The sequence below is a fragment of the Oncorhynchus masou genome, chromosome 29, assembly GCF_036934945.1.
Source record: "Oncorhynchus masou masou isolate Uvic2021 chromosome 29, UVic_Omas_1.1, whole genome shotgun sequence".
In the NCBI taxonomy this organism is placed as follows: domain Eukaryota; kingdom Metazoa; phylum Chordata; class Actinopteri; order Salmoniformes; family Salmonidae; genus Oncorhynchus; species Oncorhynchus masou.
Genome location: NC_088240.1, coordinates 24,335,274 through 24,355,532, shown reverse-complemented (window position 1 = coordinate 24,355,532; position 20,259 = coordinate 24,335,274). Strand labels below are relative to the sequence as shown.

The 20,259-nt window shown below is 41.0% G+C and overlaps 1 protein-coding gene across 1 annotated transcript; it reads left to right on the top strand.

Moving 5' to 3' along the window:
* Positions 1-223: 223 nt before the first annotated feature.
* On the top strand, positions 224-19,808 carry LOC135521141 (neuroligin-4, X-linked-like). Its single transcript, XM_064947076.1, has 8 exons — positions 224-859; positions 1,369-1,521; positions 6,433-6,618; positions 6,759-7,039; positions 15,308-15,469; positions 15,643-16,004; positions 16,130-16,276; positions 17,570-19,808. The coding sequence occupies exons 1-8, from the start codon at positions 382-384 to the stop codon at positions 18,384-18,386; spliced, it is 2,586 nt and encodes an 861-aa protein (XP_064803148.1). The 5' UTR covers positions 224-381; the 3' UTR covers positions 18,387-19,808.
* The last annotated feature ends 451 nt before the right edge of the window (positions 19,809-20,259 follow it).

The window sequence follows — 20,259 nt, the reverse complement described above, 5'->3', positions numbered from 1 at the left end:
ACAAAGTCTGCCTTTATTTGTGGTATTGTACTCTTTCAGACTAGGCTGTGTCAAAACTTGCATGCTTTTTTTCAACTGGCAGTGGAAGAGGGAATTTTCCCAGTTCAGCCAGCACGCTTGGAGGAGAACCATTGTACATGCAGTATGTATATATAATTCAAGCTCTGTCTCTGCTTTTTCTCTCTGTCTGTCTCTGTCTCTCTCCCTCCCTCCAGGCAGAACAGTGTGACTGTACGAAGAGAACTGGGAGGTGACTGGCTGACCCAGGGAGGAGAGAGACATATTCTGAGACAAACACACACAAAAAACTGAGCAGGGCTGTGTGAGTGTGTTAAACTCTCAGACGGAGTCCTGATCTAAACCGAACGCCGACACTCCCACATGTCTCCCCCCACCCCTATCCCCTCTCTGCCCTCCTATCTACTGTGTGTCCTCTCCATGTTCCTGTCCCTGTCCAGACTGAGGGGCATCCTCCCCCCACTCCTCTCCCTTGTCCTGTCCCTCCCCCCTGCTGCTAGCCAGTCAGTCATCACCACGTCCCAGGGCAGACTGAGGGGTCAGTTGACCCCCCTGCCTTCTGACCTGCTGGGCCCTGTGGTCCAGTACCTGGGGGTCCCCTACGCCCGCCCCCCCACCGGGGAGAGACGCTTCCAGCCCCCCGAGCCCCCACTGTCCTGGCCAGGGGTCAGGAACACCACCCAGTTCTCCCCCGTCTGTCCCCAGCCTGTAGAGGAACACAGCCTGCTGACAGAGATGTTACCTCTCTGGTACTCTGCCAATCTGGACATAGCCAGCACATACCTGTCACAGCAGAGTGAAGACTGCCTCTACCTCAATATATACGTCCCTACTGAGGAAGGTATGTAGTATATAGAGTACACACACACACACACACACACACACACAATCAAATCAAAGTTTATTTGTCACATGCGCCAAATACAACATTTAACCTTACAGTTAAATGCTTACTTACAGGCTCTAACCAATAGTGCAAAAAATGTATTAGGTGAACAATAGGTAAGTAAAGAAATAAAAACAACAGTAAAAAACAGTAGCGAGGCTATATACAGTAGCAAGGCTATATACAGTAGCGAGGCTATATATACAGTAGCGAGGCTATATACAGTAGCGAGGCTACATACAGACACTGGTTAGTCAGGCTGATTGAGGTAGTATGTACATGTAGATATGGTTAAAGTGACTATGCAGATATGATGAACAGAGAGCAGAAGTAGCGTAAAGAGGGGTTGGCGGGTGGATGCATCCATCTTTACATATTTCTGCATGCACCCACATATGTTTCTTTGCATACTGCAAGAGCTGTTGAACGCTCTGAAAATCTGGCTTGTGTGTGTGTGATTCCAGACATCCATGATGAGGGCGGTCTGCGGCCAGTGATGGTGTATGTTCATGGAGGTTCTTATTCTGAAGGGAGCGGCAACATGATGGACGGCAGTGTCCTCGCTAGCTATGGAAACGTCATTGTCATCACAATCAACTACAGGCTGGGAGTACTGGGTTAGTCAACTTCTTCATCAGCGTTGTCGTCATCTTTACCATCATCATCGTGAGATTCCGCCTAATCACTTTTCTGGCTTACTCTCTCACTGGTTGAAATGTCACCGGTCTGTGTTGCCACTGAGTAGCTAGCAGCCTGTAGACAGCCAGATTCATCTGTGTGTATGCCTGGTTAGAGGGGAGACATCAGCTTTGTGTTTATGGCTCACAGTAGGTAGGGTTAAATTAAGCTTTATGAGAGGAGGAGAGACAAGACACATTGGAAAAAATTAATCAAAAAACAGAGCAAACTAGAATGCTATTTGACCCTAAATAAAGAGTACAAAGTGGCAGAATACCTGACCACTGTGACTGACCCAAAATGAAGCAAGGTTTTGACTATGTAAAGATTCAGTGAGCATAGCCTTGCTATTGACTAAGGTCGCCGTAGGCAAACCTGGCTCTCAAGAGAAGACAGACTATGTGCACACTGCCCACACAATGAGGTGGAAACTGCACTTCCTAACCTCCTGCCAAATGTATGACCATATTAGAGACACATATTTCCCTCAGATTACACAGAACCACAAAGAATTTGAAAACAAATCAAATTTTGATTTAAAAAAACTCCCATATCTATTGGGTGAAATACCACAGAGTGCCATCACAGCAGAAAGATTTGTGACCTGTTGCCACAAGAAAAGGGCAACCAGTGAAGAACAACTATAATAAACTACAACCCATATTTATGTTGATTTATTTTCCCTTTTGTTCTTTAACTATTTGCACATCGTTACAACACTGTACATAACATTTGAAATGTCTATTCCTTTGAAACGTTTGTCAATGTAATGTTTACTGTTCATTTTTATCATTTATATCACTTATAAAATATCTATTTAATTTGCTTTAGCAATGTAAATATATGTTTCCAATACCAATAAAGCGCTTTGAATTAAATTTAATTGAGATAAGAGACGCAGGGTGTGAGGCAAGGAAGGGGAGGGAATAAGAGAGAGGGTAAGAGAGGAGGTGATCTAGAGAAAGAGGTAGTGCAGAAAGGGTTAAGAGGAAAAGAGTGGGAGGGGAGGAGGAAAACAAGAGGGGAGAAGAGGAGGGCTAAGTGATCGGATTTATAATCATTGAAGGTCACATGTATCTTGTGGCTCAGCCCTCAGTAACACACACACACTCCAGCTCATCCTGTTAGTGACACACTCATGTCCCTAGTGTGGCGTGTGAATTAGTGACACACTCATTTTGCGTGTGCATGTGTTCAGTGACACATGGATGTTCTGCTGTCCCAGGTTTACCCCAGGTCTGACTGAGGGTGGTGAGCAACGTTCACATGACATCATCAGTTACTGAGTCATGTCACCACATTACCCAGGGTCCTCAGGGTTTGGCTACACTGTAAAACATGTCTGTCAATCTGTGTTTAGACAATTAATTTGTTCTACAGTATAAGGGTTAGTGCGCAACTTTAGCCACTTACTGGATTAGGTTTAGGTTATAACGGCATACTGTAATACTTGTTGTTATTGATTTATTAAAATCACTAATGAGAGATTTATAAGTATCTGCTGTATTAACCAATCCCCAGTGAGAATACTAGTCTCATAATTGTAAGGAATCAAATCTAGTTTGAAGTGGAGATCGGCCTTTAGTTCCAAGTCCATATTTACATCCTGCTATTCATGTCTTTGATGAAAAGTATTTTTTAAATACAATACAGTGCATTCGATACAGTGTATTCAGACCCCTTCACTTTTTCAACATTTTGTTACATTACAGCTTTATTCTAAATTGGTTTAAATAAAATGTTTCCCTCAACAATCTACACATAATACCCGATAATGGCAAAGCAAAAAAAGGTTTTTAGAAATGTATGTAAATTTATAAAAACAACCAAACAGAAATACCTTATTTACATGAGTATTTAGACCCTTTGCTACGAGACTCGATATTGAGCTGAGGTGCATCCTGTTTCCATTGATCATCCTTGAGATTTTTATACAACTTGATTGGAGTCCACCTGTGGTAAATTCAATTGATTGGACATGATTTGGAAAGGCACACACCTGTCTATATCAGGTCCCGCAGTTGACAGTGCATGTCAGAGCAAAAACCAAGCCATGAGGTCGAAGGAATTGTCCGTAGAGCTCGGAGACAGAATTGTGTCAAGGCACAGATCTGGGGAAGGTTACCAAAAATGTCTGCAGCATTGAAGATCCCCAAGAACACAGTGGCCTCCTTCATATTGAGTGGAAGAAGTATGGAACCACCAAGACTCTTCCTAGAGTTATCCGCCTGCCCAATCGGGGGAGAAGGACCTTTGTCAGGGAGGTGACCAAGAACCTGATGGTCACTCTGACAGCGCTCCAGAGTTCCTCTGTGGAGATGGGAGAACCTTCCAGAAGGACAACCATCTCTGCAGCACTCCACAATCAGGCATTTATGGTAGAGTGGCCAGAAAGAAGCCACTCCTCAGTAAAAGGCACATGACAGCCCGCTTGGAGTTTGCCAAGTAGCACCAGAAGGAATCTCAGACCACGTGAAACAAGATTCTCTGGTCTGATGAAAACAAGGTTGAACTTTTTGGCCTGAATACCAAGTGTCATATCTGGAGGAAACCTGGCACCGCTCATCACCTGGCCAATACCATGCCTACGGTGAAGCATAGTGGTGACAGCATCATGCTGTGGGGATGTTTTTCAGTGGCAAGGACTGTGAGACTAGTCAGGATTGAGGGAAAGATGAACGGAGCAAAGCACAGAGCGATCCTTGATGAAAACCTGCTCCAGAGCGCTCAGGACCTCGGACTGGTGCGAAGGTTCACCTTCCAACTGGAGGAGAATGACCCTAATCACATAGCCAAGACAACACAGGAGTGGCTTGGGGACAAGTCTCTGAATGTCCTTGAGTGGTCCAGCCAGAGCCCGGACTTGAACCTGATCTAACATCTCTGGAGTAGAGGTCGACCAATTATGATTTTTCAACACTGATACCGATTATTGGAGGACCAAAAAAAGCCGATACCGATAATCGGCCGATTTTTAAAATGTATATATATTTGTAATAATGACAATTACAACAATACTGAATGAACACTTTTTTATTTTAACTTAATATAATACATCAAAAATATCAATTTAGTCTCAAATAAATTATGAAACATGTTCAATTTGGTTTAAATAATGCAAAAACAAAGTGTTGGAGAAGACAGTAAAAATGCAATATTTGCCATGTAAAAAAGCTAACGTTTAAGTTCCTTGCTCAGAACATAAGAACATATGAAAGCTGGTGGTTCCTTTTAACATGAGTCTTCAATATTCCCAGGTAAGAAGTTTTAGGTTGTAGTAATTATAGGAATTATAGGACTATTTCTCTCTCTACCCTTTGTATTTCATATACCTTTGACTATTGGATGTTCTTATAGGCACTTTAGTATTGCCAGCCTAATCTTGGAAGTTGATAGGCTTGAAGTCATAAACAGCGCAATGCTTGAAGCACAGCGAAGAGCTGCTGGCAAATGCAGGAAAGTGCTGTTTGAATGAATGCTTACGAGCCTGCTGCTGCCTACCACCGCTCGGTCAGACTGCTCTATCAAATCATAGACTTAATTATAATATAATAACACACAGAAATACGAGCCTTAGGTCATTAATTTGTTCAAATCTGTAAACTATCATTTTGAAAACAAAACGTTTATTCTTTCAGTGAAATACGGAACCGTTCTGTATTTTATCTAACGGGTGGCATCCCTAAGTCTAAATATTGCTGTTACATTGCAAAACCTTCAATGTTATGTCGTAATTATGTACAATTCCGGAAAATTAATCACGGTATTTGTTAGGAAGATATGGTCTTCACACAGTTTGCAACGAGCCAGGTGGCCCAAACTGCTGCATATACCCTGACTCTGCTTGCACAGAATGCAAGAGACGTGACACAATTTCCCTAGTTAAAATAAATTAATGTTAGCAGGAAATATTAACTAACTATGCAGGTTTAAAAATATATACTTGTGTATTGATGTTAATAAAGGCATTGATGTTTATGGTTAGGTACACATTGGTGCAACGACAGTACTTTTTTCGCAAATGAGCTTGTTAAATCATCACCCGTTTGGCAAAGTAGGCTGTGATTTGATGATAAATTAACGGGCACCGCATCGATTATATGCAACGCAGGACAAACTAGTAATATCATCAACCATGTGTAGTTAACCTGTGATTATGTTAAGATTGATTGTTTTTTATAAGATAAGTTTAATGCTAGCTAGCAACTTACCTCGGCTCCTTGCTGCACTCGCATAACAGGTAGTCAGCCTGCCACGCAGTCTCCTCCTCGGCCATGATCGGTGTCCAAAAATGACGATTACCATTGTTATGAAAACTTGAAATCGGCCCTAATTAATCGGCCATTCCGATTAATTGGTCGACCTCTGCTCTGGAGAGACCTGAAAATAGCTGTGCAGCGATGCTCCCCATCCAGCCTGACAGAGCTTGAGAGGATCTGCAGAGAAGAATGGGAGAAACTCCCCAAATACAGGTCTGCCAAGTTTGTAGCATCATACCAAAGAAGACTTGAGGCTGTAATCGCTGCCAAAGGTGCTTCAACAAAGTACTGAGTAAAGGGTCTGAATACTTATGTAAATGTGATATTTGCTAAAAAAAAAAAAAAAAAAAACGTTTTTTGCTTTGTCATAATGGGGTATTGTGTGTAGATTGATGAGGAAAAACTACAATTCAATCAATTTAAAAAATAAGTCTGTGACGTAACAAAATGTGGAAAAAGTCAAGGTGTCTGAATACTTTCCGAATGCACTGTATTTCTGTTTGTTGTGTTATATATATATATATATTACTCTAATATATACTAGACTTTCCTTCTATATTGTTGTGTATTTTATATGTGTTATTCCCTCAGGTTTCCTCAGTACGGGTGACCAGGCAGCTAAAGGCAACTATGGTCTGTTGGACCAGATCCAGGCTCTGCGCTGGGTGAAGGAGAACATTGCTGCATTCAGCGGAGACCCAGACAGAGTCACTGTGTTTGGCTCCGGGGCTGGAGCCTCCTGTGTCAGCCTACTAACTCTGTCCCACTACTCTGAGGGTAAGTAACCTCTAACCCCTGAACCCAACCTATGAACCCTTACCCTAGACCTTTAACTTCTAACTGTTAGTCTGGTCACACTTCTCAAAGAGTCACCTCCAATTCTTGATCCATAACCTCTGACCTCTAACCTCTGTCAGCATGCTGTGTATCAGATCTGTTCCAGAAGGCGATCATCCAGAGTGGGACAGCCCTGTCCAGCTGGGCGGTCAACTACCAGCCAGGGAAGTATGCAAGGCTGCTGGGGGACAAGGTGGGCTGCAGCCTGGAGGACTCATCAGAGCTCATCGTCTGTCTGCAGGGGAAGACCTACCAGGAGCTGGTGGAACAGAATATCACTCCAGCTAAATACCACACCGCCTTCGGACCTGTCATCGACGGTGATGTCATCCCTGATGACCCCCAGATACTCATGGAGCAGGTGAGAAAATATAGAACACTCTATAGCTTATATATATTATACATGTATTACAAGTTATTCTTAAAATGTTAGACCTGGACATAGCACCATTTCAGCAGCTGCGCTTGCCTTAAATTTTATATTAAATTGCTTGGATCATAGGAATCACTGTGCTGCCATATTTATAGACCTATCCAAGGCTTTTGATACTGTCGACCATCCCTTACTCATTCAAAGGTTGTCTGAAATGGGCATTGACCAGGATACTTGCAAGTGGTTTAGGAACTATCTGTCAGATAGGACACAATGTGTGCATTCTGATGGTGTTAAGTCAAGTTTCCTCGATATTACTAAAGGTGTCCTACAGGGGTCGATTTAAAGCCTAGGCAGCAGCTACTCTTCCTGGGGTCTGGCAAAATGAAGGAAGTTTTACAATTTCAATAACATTACAATACATTCATTACAGAATTCACAACACACTAATGTGGGCCCTCAGGCCCATACACCACTACCACATATCTACAACACAAAATACATGTGTACATGTGTATAGTGTGTATGTTATCATATGTGTGTATGCATAGGTCTATGTCTATTTGACCATGCTGGTCATTTATGACCATTTGAACATCTTGGCCATGTTCTGTTATAATCTCCACCGGCACAGCCAGAAGTGGACTGGTCACCCCTCATAGCCTGGTTCCTCTCTAGGTTTCTTCCTAGGTTTTGGCCTTTCTGGGGAGTTTTTCCTAGCCACCGTGCTTCTACACCTGCATTGCTTGCTGTTTTGGGTTTTAGGCTGGGTTTCTGTACAGCACTTTGAGATATCATCTGATCTAAGAAGGGCTATATAAATACATTTGATTTGATATGATATACCTATGTTTGTGTTGCTTCACAGTCCAAGTTGTTCTATAAGGTGTGTTTTTATCTGTTTTTTAAATGTGATTCTACTGCTTTAATCAATTGCCTGATGTGGAATAGAGTTCCATGTAGTCATGGATCTATGTAGTACTGTGCACCTCCAATAGTCTATTCTGGACTTGAAGAGACCTCTGGTGGCATGTCAAGATTTAGTTAGGTTTAGGGTTTAGTGAATGATTTCTCCCAAATACAATGCTTTTAGTTTTTGAAATATTTAGGACTAACTTATTCCTTGTCACCCATTCTGAATGCTCTTTGTTAAGTGTTACAGTCATTTCAGTTGCTGTAGTAGCTGACGTGTATAGTGTTGAGTCATCCGCATACATAGACATACTGGCTTTACTCAATGTCGTTAGTAAAGACTGAAAAAAGTAAGGGGCCTAGACAGTTGCCCTGGGGAATTCCTGATTCTACCTTAATTATGTTGGAGAAGCTTCCATTAAAGAACACCCTCTGTGTTCTGTTAGACAGGTAAATCTTTATCCACAATATAGCAGGGGGTGTAAAGCCAAAACACAAAGTTTTTCCAGTAGCAGACTGATTGATAAAGTCAAAAGCCGACTAACCGTCAAACAAAACAGCATCTTTTTATCATCAATTTCTCTGAGCCAATCATCAGTCATTTGTGTAAGTGCTGTGCTTGTTGAATGTCCTTCCCTATAAGCAGGCTGAAAGTCTGTTGTCAATTTGTTTACGGTAAAATAGCATTGTATCTGGTCAAACACAATTTTTTCTACAACTTTACTAAGGGTTGGTAACAGTCTGATTGGTTGGCTATTTGAACCATGAAAGGGGGCTTAACTATTCTTAGGTAGCGGAATTACTTTTGCTTCCCTCCAGGCCTGAGGGCACACACATTCTAGTAGGCTTGAATTGAACATATGGTAAATAGGAGTGGCAATATCATCCGCTATTATCCTCAGCAATTTTCCATCCAAGTTGTCAGACCCCGGTGGCTTGTCATTGTTGATAGACAACAATAATTGTTTCACCTCTTCCACACTCACTTCACAGAATTCAAAAGTACAATTCTTGTCTTTCATAATTTGGTCAGATATACTTGGATGTGTAGTGTCAGCGTTTGTTGCTGGCATGTCATGCCTAAGTTTGCTAATCTTGCCAATGATTTGTTTTTAAATAGTTGGCAATATCAGACGGTTTTGTAATGAATGAGCCATCTGATTCAATGAATGATGGAGCTGAGTTTGCTTTCCCAACATTTCATTAAAGGTGCTCCAACGCGTTTTACTATTGTTCTTTGTCATTTATCTTTCATAGTGTAGTTTCTTCTTCTTTTTATTCAGTTTAGTCACATGATTTCTCAATTTGCAGTAAGTTTGCCAATCAGTTATGCAGCCAGACTTATTTGCCATCCCCTTTGCCTCATACATCTCAACCATACAATTTTTCTATTCCTCATCAATCCACGGGGAGTTAACCATTTTTACAGTCATTTTCTTAATGGGTGCATGCTTATTAGTAACTGGGATAAGCAATTTCATTTCAATTTCAAGTGCAATGTCTGTTTGCTCCTCATTTTAGTTACACACCACGGACCAACAAATATTATTTACATCAACAACATAGGAATCACTACAAAACTTATTGTATGACATCTTATACACTATATGAGGCCCAGCCTTAGGAACTTTGGGTTTCCTAGATATGGCCACTATATTATGATCACTACATCCGATGGATCCAATTACTGCTTTCAAGCATATTTCTGCAGCATTAGTAAAGATGTGATCAATACATATTGTAAATGTCATTCCTGTGCTGTTTGTAACTACCCTGTTAGGTTGACTGATAACCTGAAGCAGGTTGCAGGCACTGGTTACAGTTTGAAGCCTTTTCTTGAGTGGGCAGCTTGATGAAAGACATATTTGAATCACCTAGAAAATATACCTCTCTGTTGATATTGTAACAAACTTCTTCTTTGTCTGATGATGAGTAGGAAGGATCGGACCTAAATGCAGCGTTGTAAGTGTCCATGATAATTTATTATATCAGAACACGAGAAAATACAAAATAACAAAGTGCAGGAAAGAAATGAAAATCGAAATAGTTCTGTATGGTGAAAACACAGACACAGAAAACATAGAATGCCCACCCCAATTCACGCCCTGACCAAACTAAAATAGAGACATAAAAATGGAACTAAGGTCAGGACGTGACAGATATTGCATACATTATCAAGCATTTCACACATGCTATCCAGCTACTGACTGTTAACACTCTGTGGTCTATAGTAGCCTCCCACAAGAATGGGCTTTAGGTGAGGCAGATGAACCTGTAGCCATATTACTTCAACAGTATTTAACATGAGATCCTCTCTAATCTTTACAGGAATCTGGTTCTGAATATAAACAGCAACACCTCCACCACTGGCATATCTGTCATTTCTGTAAATGTTATAACTTTGTATTGCTACCACTGTATCAATACCACTGGTATTGTCTAAGTGAGTTTCAAAGATAGTCAGAAAATGAATGTAATCTGTTACTACAAGTTATTAATTTTATGAACCTTGTTTCTTAAAACCTCTTGACGCTACCCATCCCTTAAGCGGGATAATTGTCATCAGCAACCGCTGAATAGCATAGCGCCACAGTCAAATAATATTACAAAAAAAAATCATATTCATGAAATCACAAGTGCAATATTGCAAAACACAGCTTAGCCTTTTGTTAATCCACCTTTCATCTCAGATTTTGAAATTATGCTTTACAGCGAAAGCAATCCAAGCGTTTGTGTAAGTTTATCGATAGCACAACAAAACATTATGTACACTCAGCATTAAGTAGCTAGGTCACGAAAATCAGAAATGCAATCAAATTAATCGTTTATCTTTGATGATCTTCGGATGTTTTCACTCACGAGACTCCCAGTTACACAACAAATGTTCCTTTTGTTCCATAAAGATTATTTTTATATACAAATACCTCCGTTTGTTTGTCGCGTTATGTTCAGAAATCCACAGGAAAGAGTGGTCACGACAGCGCAGACGAAAACTCTAAATAATATCCATAATGTCCACAGAAACATGTAAAACGTTTTTTATAATCAATCCTCAGGTTGTTTTTAAAATATATATTCTATAATATATCAACCGTGAGTGTAGGGTTTTCAATAGGACCGGGAGAAACAATGGCCGCTTTACTCTGTTACGCAAAACTCACTCTGAGAGCCCCCACCTATCCACTTACGCAATGTGATCTTTCTCGCTCATTTTCAAAATAAAAGCCTGAAACTATGTCTAAATACTGTTGACATCTTAGGGAAGCCATAGAAAAAGGAATCTGGTTGATATCCCTTTAAATGGAGGATAGGCATGCATAGGAACAGAGAGGTTTCAAAATAAGAGGCTCTTCCTGATTGGATTTTCCTCAATCTTTTGACAGTTTTGGAAACTTTAGAGTGTTTTCTATCCTAATCTGACAATTATATGCATATTCTAGTTTCTGGGGCTGAGAAATAGGCCGTTTCAAATGGGTACATTTTTTTAGCCAAAAACAAAAATACTGCCCCCTACACGCAAAAGGTAAAGCTACATATGTTAATGTGGGCTATTTTGAGCACTTTTCTGGGAGGCTTGCTTCTTTTCATAGCTTTATTGGGAAGCTTAGCAGAAGTAGATATTCTCATGGTATTTATGTTAGTTCAGGGTGAGCTGCACACAGTGGACTTCCTACTAGGGCACACCACCTCATTGCTAACAACATAAATCTGGTTCATAGACAGATGATTGCTGCATACAATAGCTGTAGGTTCAGCAGAGGCATTCAGGGCAGTTAGAGGGACATATATTAGGTTGCTTACATTGTGTCTACCAATGCCCCTGGTATAATGTACATTTTCTAAAGCATTATGATGACTCAGCGACACAATGGTAGGGATTTACTGAGCTGGGCTTGGGTCATTGAGCAGGTTCCCACCTATAAATATCTGGGCTTTTGGACTGACAATATGTCTGTAAAAAACATATGGATGAGCTAGTTAAGAAGCTGACATTTAAAGTAGGCTTCTTTTATAGAAATAGATCATGCTTCTCCCTGATCAACAAGAGGCAGATTGTATAGTCAACTTTCCTGCCAGAGCTTGACTAAGGTGACCATTTATTGGAATGCAGCAGGCACTACTCTTAACTCTTTGGATTTATCACATGTGATAGTTTTAATACACATCACTGCATCCTGTATTAAAAGGTTGGCTGGTTCTCATTAAAGTCCCGTAGATCACTTCATGAGTCCCTTTTTGTGTTCAAAGCTCTACTATACAAGCTCTTGACTTACCTAACTTAGTTTTTTAAAGTATAATAACATGAGATACCAAACCCATTCACAGGGCTGGTCTCCACCAAACTAGGTATATCTGTTTTTTGTTTTAATGCTCTACATTTTTGGAATCACTTACAAAATTGATTACATTTGGATTCCCTGGTGCCACTAAGGCAGTTTAAAACTCTGATGATGAAGGAGTTCACTGAGGTGTGCAATTGTTTTGAATGACTTTAATAATTTCTTAATGATGCCTGTGATGTTCTAATGTGATGTACTTGTTTTTTATATTTTATTTTATTTCCTCAGGACATAAAATGAAAATAATGCGCCTGCTCTCAAGCTTAGCCTTTTCTTAACAACACTGTCATCTCAGATTTTCAAAATATGCTTTTGAACCATAGCAAATCACTAATTTGTGTAAGAGTATTGCAAGCTAGCTTAGCATTTTGAGTAGCATTTAGCACTCAACATTTTCACAAAAACCAGATAACCAAATAAATAAAATCATTTACCTTTGAAGAGCTTCGGATGTTTTCAATGAGGAGACTCTCAGTTACATAGCAAATGTTCAGTTTTTCCTGAAAGAATCTTTGTGTAGGTGAAATCGCTCCGTTTTGTACATCACATTTGGCTACCGAAACGAACCAAAAATTCAGTCACCAAAACGTCAAACTTTTTCCGAATTAACTCCATAATATCGACCGAAACATGGCAAACGTTGTTTAGAATCAATCCTCAAGGTGTTTTTTCACATATCTCTTCATTGATATGCAGTTCGTGGAAGCCTGCTTTCCCCTCAGAATCGCATGGAAAAATACCAGCAGCTGAAAAAGACGCACCAATTTCGACGGAGGACACCGGGCGGACACCTGGAAAATGTAGTCTCTTATGGTCAATCTTTCAATGATATGCCTACAAATACGTCACAATGCTGCAGACACCTTGGGGAAACGACAGAAAGGGCAGGCTCATTCCTCTCGCATTCACAGCCATATAAGGAGACAATGGAAAACGGAGCCTCAAAAATCCTGCTGATTTCCTGGTTGCCGTTTCATCTTGGTTTTGCCTGTAGCTCCCGTTCTAGGGCACCCACAGACAATATCTTTGCAGTTCTGGAAAATTCAGAGTGTTTTCTTTCCAAAGCTATCAATTATATGCATAGTCGAGCATCGTTTTGTGACAAAATATCTTGTTTAAAACGGGAACGTTTTTCATCCAAAAATGAAATAGCGCCCCCAGAGTTTCAAGAGGTTTTAATAAATTGTGACAATAAAATAATAACAAAGCTTATAAGCAATAGAATGGCAAAAATCTTAACAGACTTGATACAGTATATACTAATTAAACAGGGTTTATTGAAAATATACACAAACAAATACAAGAACATGTTTCAGTTCAATACAATACCCCAAAAAACAAGATTTACATTTATCAATAATGTCTGTTGATGCCGAGAAGGCTTTCAACCATCTTGAATGGTCTTTTCTATTCACAACTTTGGAAGCTTTCTACTTTCCAGTTGAAATAATACATTTATAAAAATATTGCATGAATGTCCCAAAACCAAAATATACACAAATAATAAATTATCTGCTGAAATTGCTTTAGAAAAGTGCACAAGACAGGGATGTCCCCTCTCCCCACTCCTGTTTGCACTGGCTATTGAACTACTTGCAGAAAGAATTAGACAGGACCCAAACATAACAGGTATCAGTATTGGTAAAAATGATTTTTTTTTTTAACTTATTTGCAGATGATCTCCTGATATACCTGACCAATATTGAAAACTCAATGCCCCCTTTTGCTAAAAATATTTTATTGAATACTCAAATCTCAGGATCAAAAATATATGTGGAAAAAATGAAATAATGGCATTAGGAAAAAGTAAAAGAATAAGTCACGATCTACAGGAATCCTTTAAGTGGACCACAAAAAAATATGAAATATTAAGGATGCTTAATAAATAACAACAAATAACTTTATTCCATTACTCAACTATATGAAAGCAGGTCTAATTAAATGGAAATATCTTCCCATAAATCTTACAGGTAGGATAAACCTCTTTAGAATGGCATGGCTGCCAATGATTTTGATTTAATACCAAGTACCCTACCGAAGACATTCTCTAACAGTCCTTGGATAGCTTTTCAGAATTCACAGATGAATTGGTCCACATGGAAAACTAAAGGCACAGAAACCCTAAATTACTTGGTAACAGAAGATAAATGTATTTCCATGACAGAAATAAAAAGTAATTTTGGACTGACCAGTGAAGATACAGTAGTTTTAAATATATGCAACTTAAACAGATGCTCAAATGATAGGGAACATACAAAACCTTGCAGAGGGCATATCCAACTGACAGTCTCTTAGAAAAATATATAAACTATTGCAACCAAGACTTATAAAGAACTGATGATGGTACAAGATGGAGGTATAAACTACTGTATATAATTTTTTATACAAGATGCAAAATTTATGTCTTACGTGTAAAACTAATAATGACTCAATAATCCATGCTTTTTGGGAATGCTATAAAGTCCGGAAGTTGTGGGCGAAAGCTATAAAGTTTATTTCAATGTAACTTACTTTTAATCCGTCTGCATATTTCAAGACATGGCATATTGGGGTGTAGTTAGATACCAATGGACTGGACAATTATCTTCTCATTACTTGAAAAAACCTATTGTAAAAACTTGGAAATAAATCAATCCGCCATCATTAACACAATGGAAAAATCAAATGATTTATTATTAAAATATATAAATAGCATTGGCGACTGAGAAAAACAAATCGATACAATTTCAGGCCAATTAGCAAACAATAATGCAGGCACTAGGGATGGGGGTGTGAGCATGCTGGTCCGGGCAGATGAAATGTACTCATTTTTTGTGTGTCTGTAAGTTGATGTTCGTATAAGTTTGTATATGGAATAAAAAAAAAATAATAATATAATTGGGCTCCCCTGATTAAATAAAAGTTAATAATAAAATATGGTTTATTAGATTTAGCAAGATTTGGTTTTGAGTCAGGGTTAAGGATGCATAATGTTGTTATTGTCTTCCCTGTTTGTCACACATAGGGAGAGTTCCTCAACTATGACATCATGCTGGGTGTGAACCAGGGGGAGGGGCTTCAGTTTGTTGACGGGATGGTGGACAGTGAGGATGGTGTCTCCAGCGACGATTTTGACTTTGCCGTGTCGGACTTCGTGGACAGTCTCTACGGCTACCCAGAGGGGAAGGTAGGCTGTAGGAAAATATATATGCCCATCCAATGTTTCTACGCAAGGTTCTGGAGGGCAAAGAACAAGTTCAGCAAAAAGTAGAACTACACTCTGCATACTGCAATCTGTCTATGCTCTCATGTGCTTTATTGACAAGGTCTTTTTTTACCTTGTTTTTATCCTCGCGGCAGGACACGCTGAGAGAGAGCATCAAGTTCATGTACACAGACTGGGCCGACCGGGAGAACCCTGAAACTCGGCGGAAGACGCTAGTCGCGCTGTTCACTGATCACCAGTGGGTGGCGCCGGCGGTGGCCACAGCAGACCTCCATGCCCAGTACGGATCGCCAACATACTTCTACTCCTTCTACCACCACTGTCAGAGTGACGTGTCGCCCGCCTGGGCGGACTCCGCCCATGGAGATGAGGTGCCGTATGTGTTCGGTCTGCCGCTGATCGGCCCCACGGACCTCTTCAACTGTAACTTCTCTAAGAACGATGTGATGCTCAGCGCCGTGGTCATGACATACTGGACCAACTTCGCCAAGACAGGGTGAGAAAAATCTCTTGTCTAAATCCTTTGCTAAGAAATATCTTACTTTCCTCTAATGAATGGTAAAGTAACAACAGTTCACTTTTAAGATCACGTTTTCTGATTGTGTTTGTGCTGTGTCTCAGAGATCCTAACCAGCCGGTGCCCCAGGACACCAAGTTCATCCACACCAAACCCAACCGTTTTGAGGAGGTGGCCTGGGCCAAGTACACCCCCAAGGAACAGCTGTACCTGCACATCGGCCTGAAGCCACGCGTCAGAGACCACTACAGGTAGATCAGATAATCACAGTCCACTACAGACCACTACAGGTAGATCAGATTATCACAGACCACTACAGGTAGATCAGATTATAACAGACCACTACAGGTAGACCAGATTATAACAGACCACTACAGGTAGATCAGATTATCACAGACCACTACAGGTAGATCAGATTATAACAGACCACTACAGGTAGATCAGATTATAACAGACCACTACAGGTAGATCAGATTATCACAGACCACTACAGGTAGATCAGATTATCACAGACCACTACAGGTAGATCAGATTATAACAGACCACTACAGGTAGATCAGATTATCACAGACCACTACAGGTAGATCAGATTATAACAGACCACTACAGGTAGATCAGATTATCACAGACCACTACAGGTAGATCAGATTATAACAGACCACTACAGGTAGATCAGATTATCACAGACCACTACAGGTAGATCAGATTATAACAGACCACTACAGGTAGATCAGATTATCACAGACCACTACAGGTAGATCAGATTATAACAGACCACTACAGGTAGATCAGATTATCACAGACCACTACAGGTAGATCAGATTATAACAGACCACTACAGGTAGATCAGATTATCACAGACCACTACAGGTAGATCAGATTATAACAGACCACTACAGGTAGATCAGATAATCACAGGCCACTACAGGTAGATCAGATTATCACAGACCACTACAGGTAGATCAGATTATCACAGACCACTACAGAACACTACAGGTAGATCAGATAATCACAGTCCACTACAGAACACTACAGGTAGATCAGATAATCACAGTCCACTACAGAACACTACAGGTAGATCAGATAATCATAGTCCACTACAGAACACTACAGGTAGATCAGATAATCACAGACCACTTCAGACAGATCACATAGTCACAGGCCACTACAGGTAGATCGGATAATCACAGGCCACTACTGGTAGATCAGATAATCACAAGCCACTACAGGTAGATCACATAGTCAGAGACCACTATCAGTAGATCAGATAATCACAGACCACTACAGGTAGATATTCCTTTGCCTACCTTTCCAAGAGCAATATATATCTTGCTGCTTCCATATCTTGTTAAATTATGTATAATGAACCACTTTGCAGTGATAGCACTTCATGCTAGCAGCACTTGCCACTTTCCCCTTCTGACTGTTTAATGTATAATAACTATAATTTATAATGTATGATGTTATCTTATGTTATTGTGTATATTATCCGATTCCTTGTTAAATGTCTTTTTTCTTTGTATGGATGATGGTTCTGACTCCAGAGCCGCCAAGACAGCTTTCTGGCTACAGCTGGTGCCCCACCTCCACAACATCAACGAGTTGCTGCAGTATGTGTCTTCTGCAACCCACAGCCCTCCCCAGGACACCACCCCCCACTCCTACACCAAGCGGCTGTCTAAAGGCCTGGGCTTGGGTAGCACGCGCCACCCCAACCCCAACCCCCCTGCCACGCCCCAGGCTCCAGCACTGCAGGGGGAGGAGCTGCAGGTCCCCCACCCCGTCATGGAGGACTACTCCACTGAGCTGAGTGTTACCATCGCAGTGGGAGCCTCACTCCTTTTCCTCAACATCCTGGCCTTTGCAGCTCTGCTCTACAAGAAGGACAAACGCAAGATGGAACACCGGAGGCTGCCACGCCCACCTCCACGCCGTGACATCATGAACGCTGACATCACACACCAACTGCAGGGGGAGGGACTTCTGAAGCAGCTGGAGGCTGAGGCTCTGCACCAACACAACACACTGGAGATACACGACACACACAACATACACCACACACTGGAGGCTCTGGACACGCTGGACACACAGGACATCTACAACACTCTGGACACCCTGCGACTGACCTGTCCACCTGACTACACCCTGACCCTGAGACGCTCCCCTGACGACGTGCCCCTGATGACACCCAGGTCCCTGCCCATGACCCCTGGCTCTCACCCTGCCACCCCCATGACCCCTGGATCTGTTGTGGGGGTGCAGCCCATGCAGGGCTATAGTCCTTACAGTAACACTCACCTGCCTCATACACACACGCACACACACCCCAACACACACACACATTCTACCACACGTGTATAACCACAGACAGAGATGGGGCAGAACGAAGCAGGATAGTTTCTCCAGCTCCTAAGATGGCGGAACGATCCAGTCTGCCGTGTTGCATGAATAGAACAATGAGGGAGCGGAAGTGATGAACTCTGGGAGATTAAGTAATGTGCATCAGTAAAAAGAACATTATAAATGAGAACATCCAATATGGCTGCTAATTTGGTCCATACATCATGGAAACATTGCTTCTATAAGCTGCGTCCGAAATGGCTGAAGTTGCCATGTGACTGGCCCTGGAGCGGGGCTGCTGTGATGTCCAGATCAGACTACTGACTGAACCCTCTGGGAACAACTTGAAGAACCTGTGAAATGTGAATGTAAAATATTTCAATTGCAATGAAATCCTTCAGAGGATCAATGTTCCCTGTAGCTCTGTGCTCAGCCAGGCCAGGGATGTAGTCTGAAGGACAGACAGATAGACACACAGACAGACAGAGAACAACAGATGGACAGAGACAGACTGTATTCATATCACCTAGGACAAATTCCTCTGAATGGTTCAACAATAACAAGTTCAACAGTCCGAAGATCTACCAACCAGCAGTCTGTTCAAATATGTAAATAACTTGTAAACATAATGGAGAAAAGATGGTAAGATTTAAAGCTTTTACTGTTTTATTGCATTCAAATATGTTATTTAACAACCGTAGGTTTTAATTTGAGTTGATTATAAATGTATAGGTCCCCAGAACAAGATATAACTTGACGCTTGACTAACCCTGACCACATCTAACAAGATGTAAACCCTGACCCTAACACTAACCCTGACCACATCTATGCCCAACCTCTTCCCTGATCTGAAACTTGTACTGGGACATGGAACTGGGTCTATTTTTGGCCCCATCTCTCAGCCATGGACCCTTACTTTTGTTTTTACCCCTGACCTGTAACCTTTGACCCTGACCTCTAACCCTATCCTCATCCTAACTTTGACCTACATCCTAACTTGGACCCTCAACCTGTCTATGAACTCTTATTTCAGTCCTTACACTTATTGACCCCTTACCTCTAACCCTGTCTTCTAACCCTGATCCTGACCCTACCTACTTCCACCATGTCTCCCAGACACAAAACTGATCAGGTGACCTGAGACCCAAATTCAATCATACTGAAGTCTAAAACGTTGCGATTAAAATCCGTCCCGACACAAATCCTGCATTTGTGAGCTTTTTGAACCATAAAATAAAACGGATATGAAATCATATACTGAAAGCTGAAACAGTGGATCTGAAACAATGAATCTTATTTGAAATACTACCATAGGCTAGATTAAAAGATTATTTTTTTTCAAAATATTTTCAGTTTCTGCCTTAACAGATGGAAGGAGTCTTTGCTGTATGTACTGTATGAACTTTCTGCTCCATTTTGTTCAATAAAGTATCAGTATTTTACCATTTATATGTTTCTCATATACAGTGCCTTTGGAAAGAATTCAGACCCCTTGACTTTTTCCACATTTTGGTACATTACAGCCTTATTCTAAAATTGATTAAATCGCCCCCCCCCCCCCCCCCCCCTCATCAATCTACACACAAAACCCAATAATGACAAAAACAGGTTAAGGAATTTTCGCAAATTTCTTAGAAATAAAAAATGGAAATATCACATTTATATAAGTATTCAGACCCTTTACTCAGTACTTTGTTAAACACCCTTTGTTAGCGATTACAGCATCGAGTCTTCTTGTGTATGACGCTACAAGCTTGGCACATCTGTATTTGGGGAGTTTCTCCCTCCCATTTCTCTACAGATCCTCTCAAGCTCTGTCAGTTTGGATAAGGAGTGTTTCTGCACAGCTATTTTCAGGTCTCTCCAGAGATGTTAGCTCAGATTCAAGTCCGGC

Coding starts and splice junctions, on each gene's coding strand:
- LOC135521141 (XM_064947076.1), top strand. CDS start 382: ATGTCTCCCCCCACCCCTATCCCCTCTCTGCCCTCCTATCTACTGTGT. Junction 860..1,368: donor ATACGTCCCTACTGAGGAAG/GTATGTAGTATA, acceptor GTGTGATTCCAG/ACATCCATGATGAGGGCGGT. Junction 1,522..6,432: donor CTACAGGCTGGGAGTACTGG/GTTAGTCAACTT, acceptor TTATTCCCTCAG/GTTTCCTCAGTACGGGTGAC.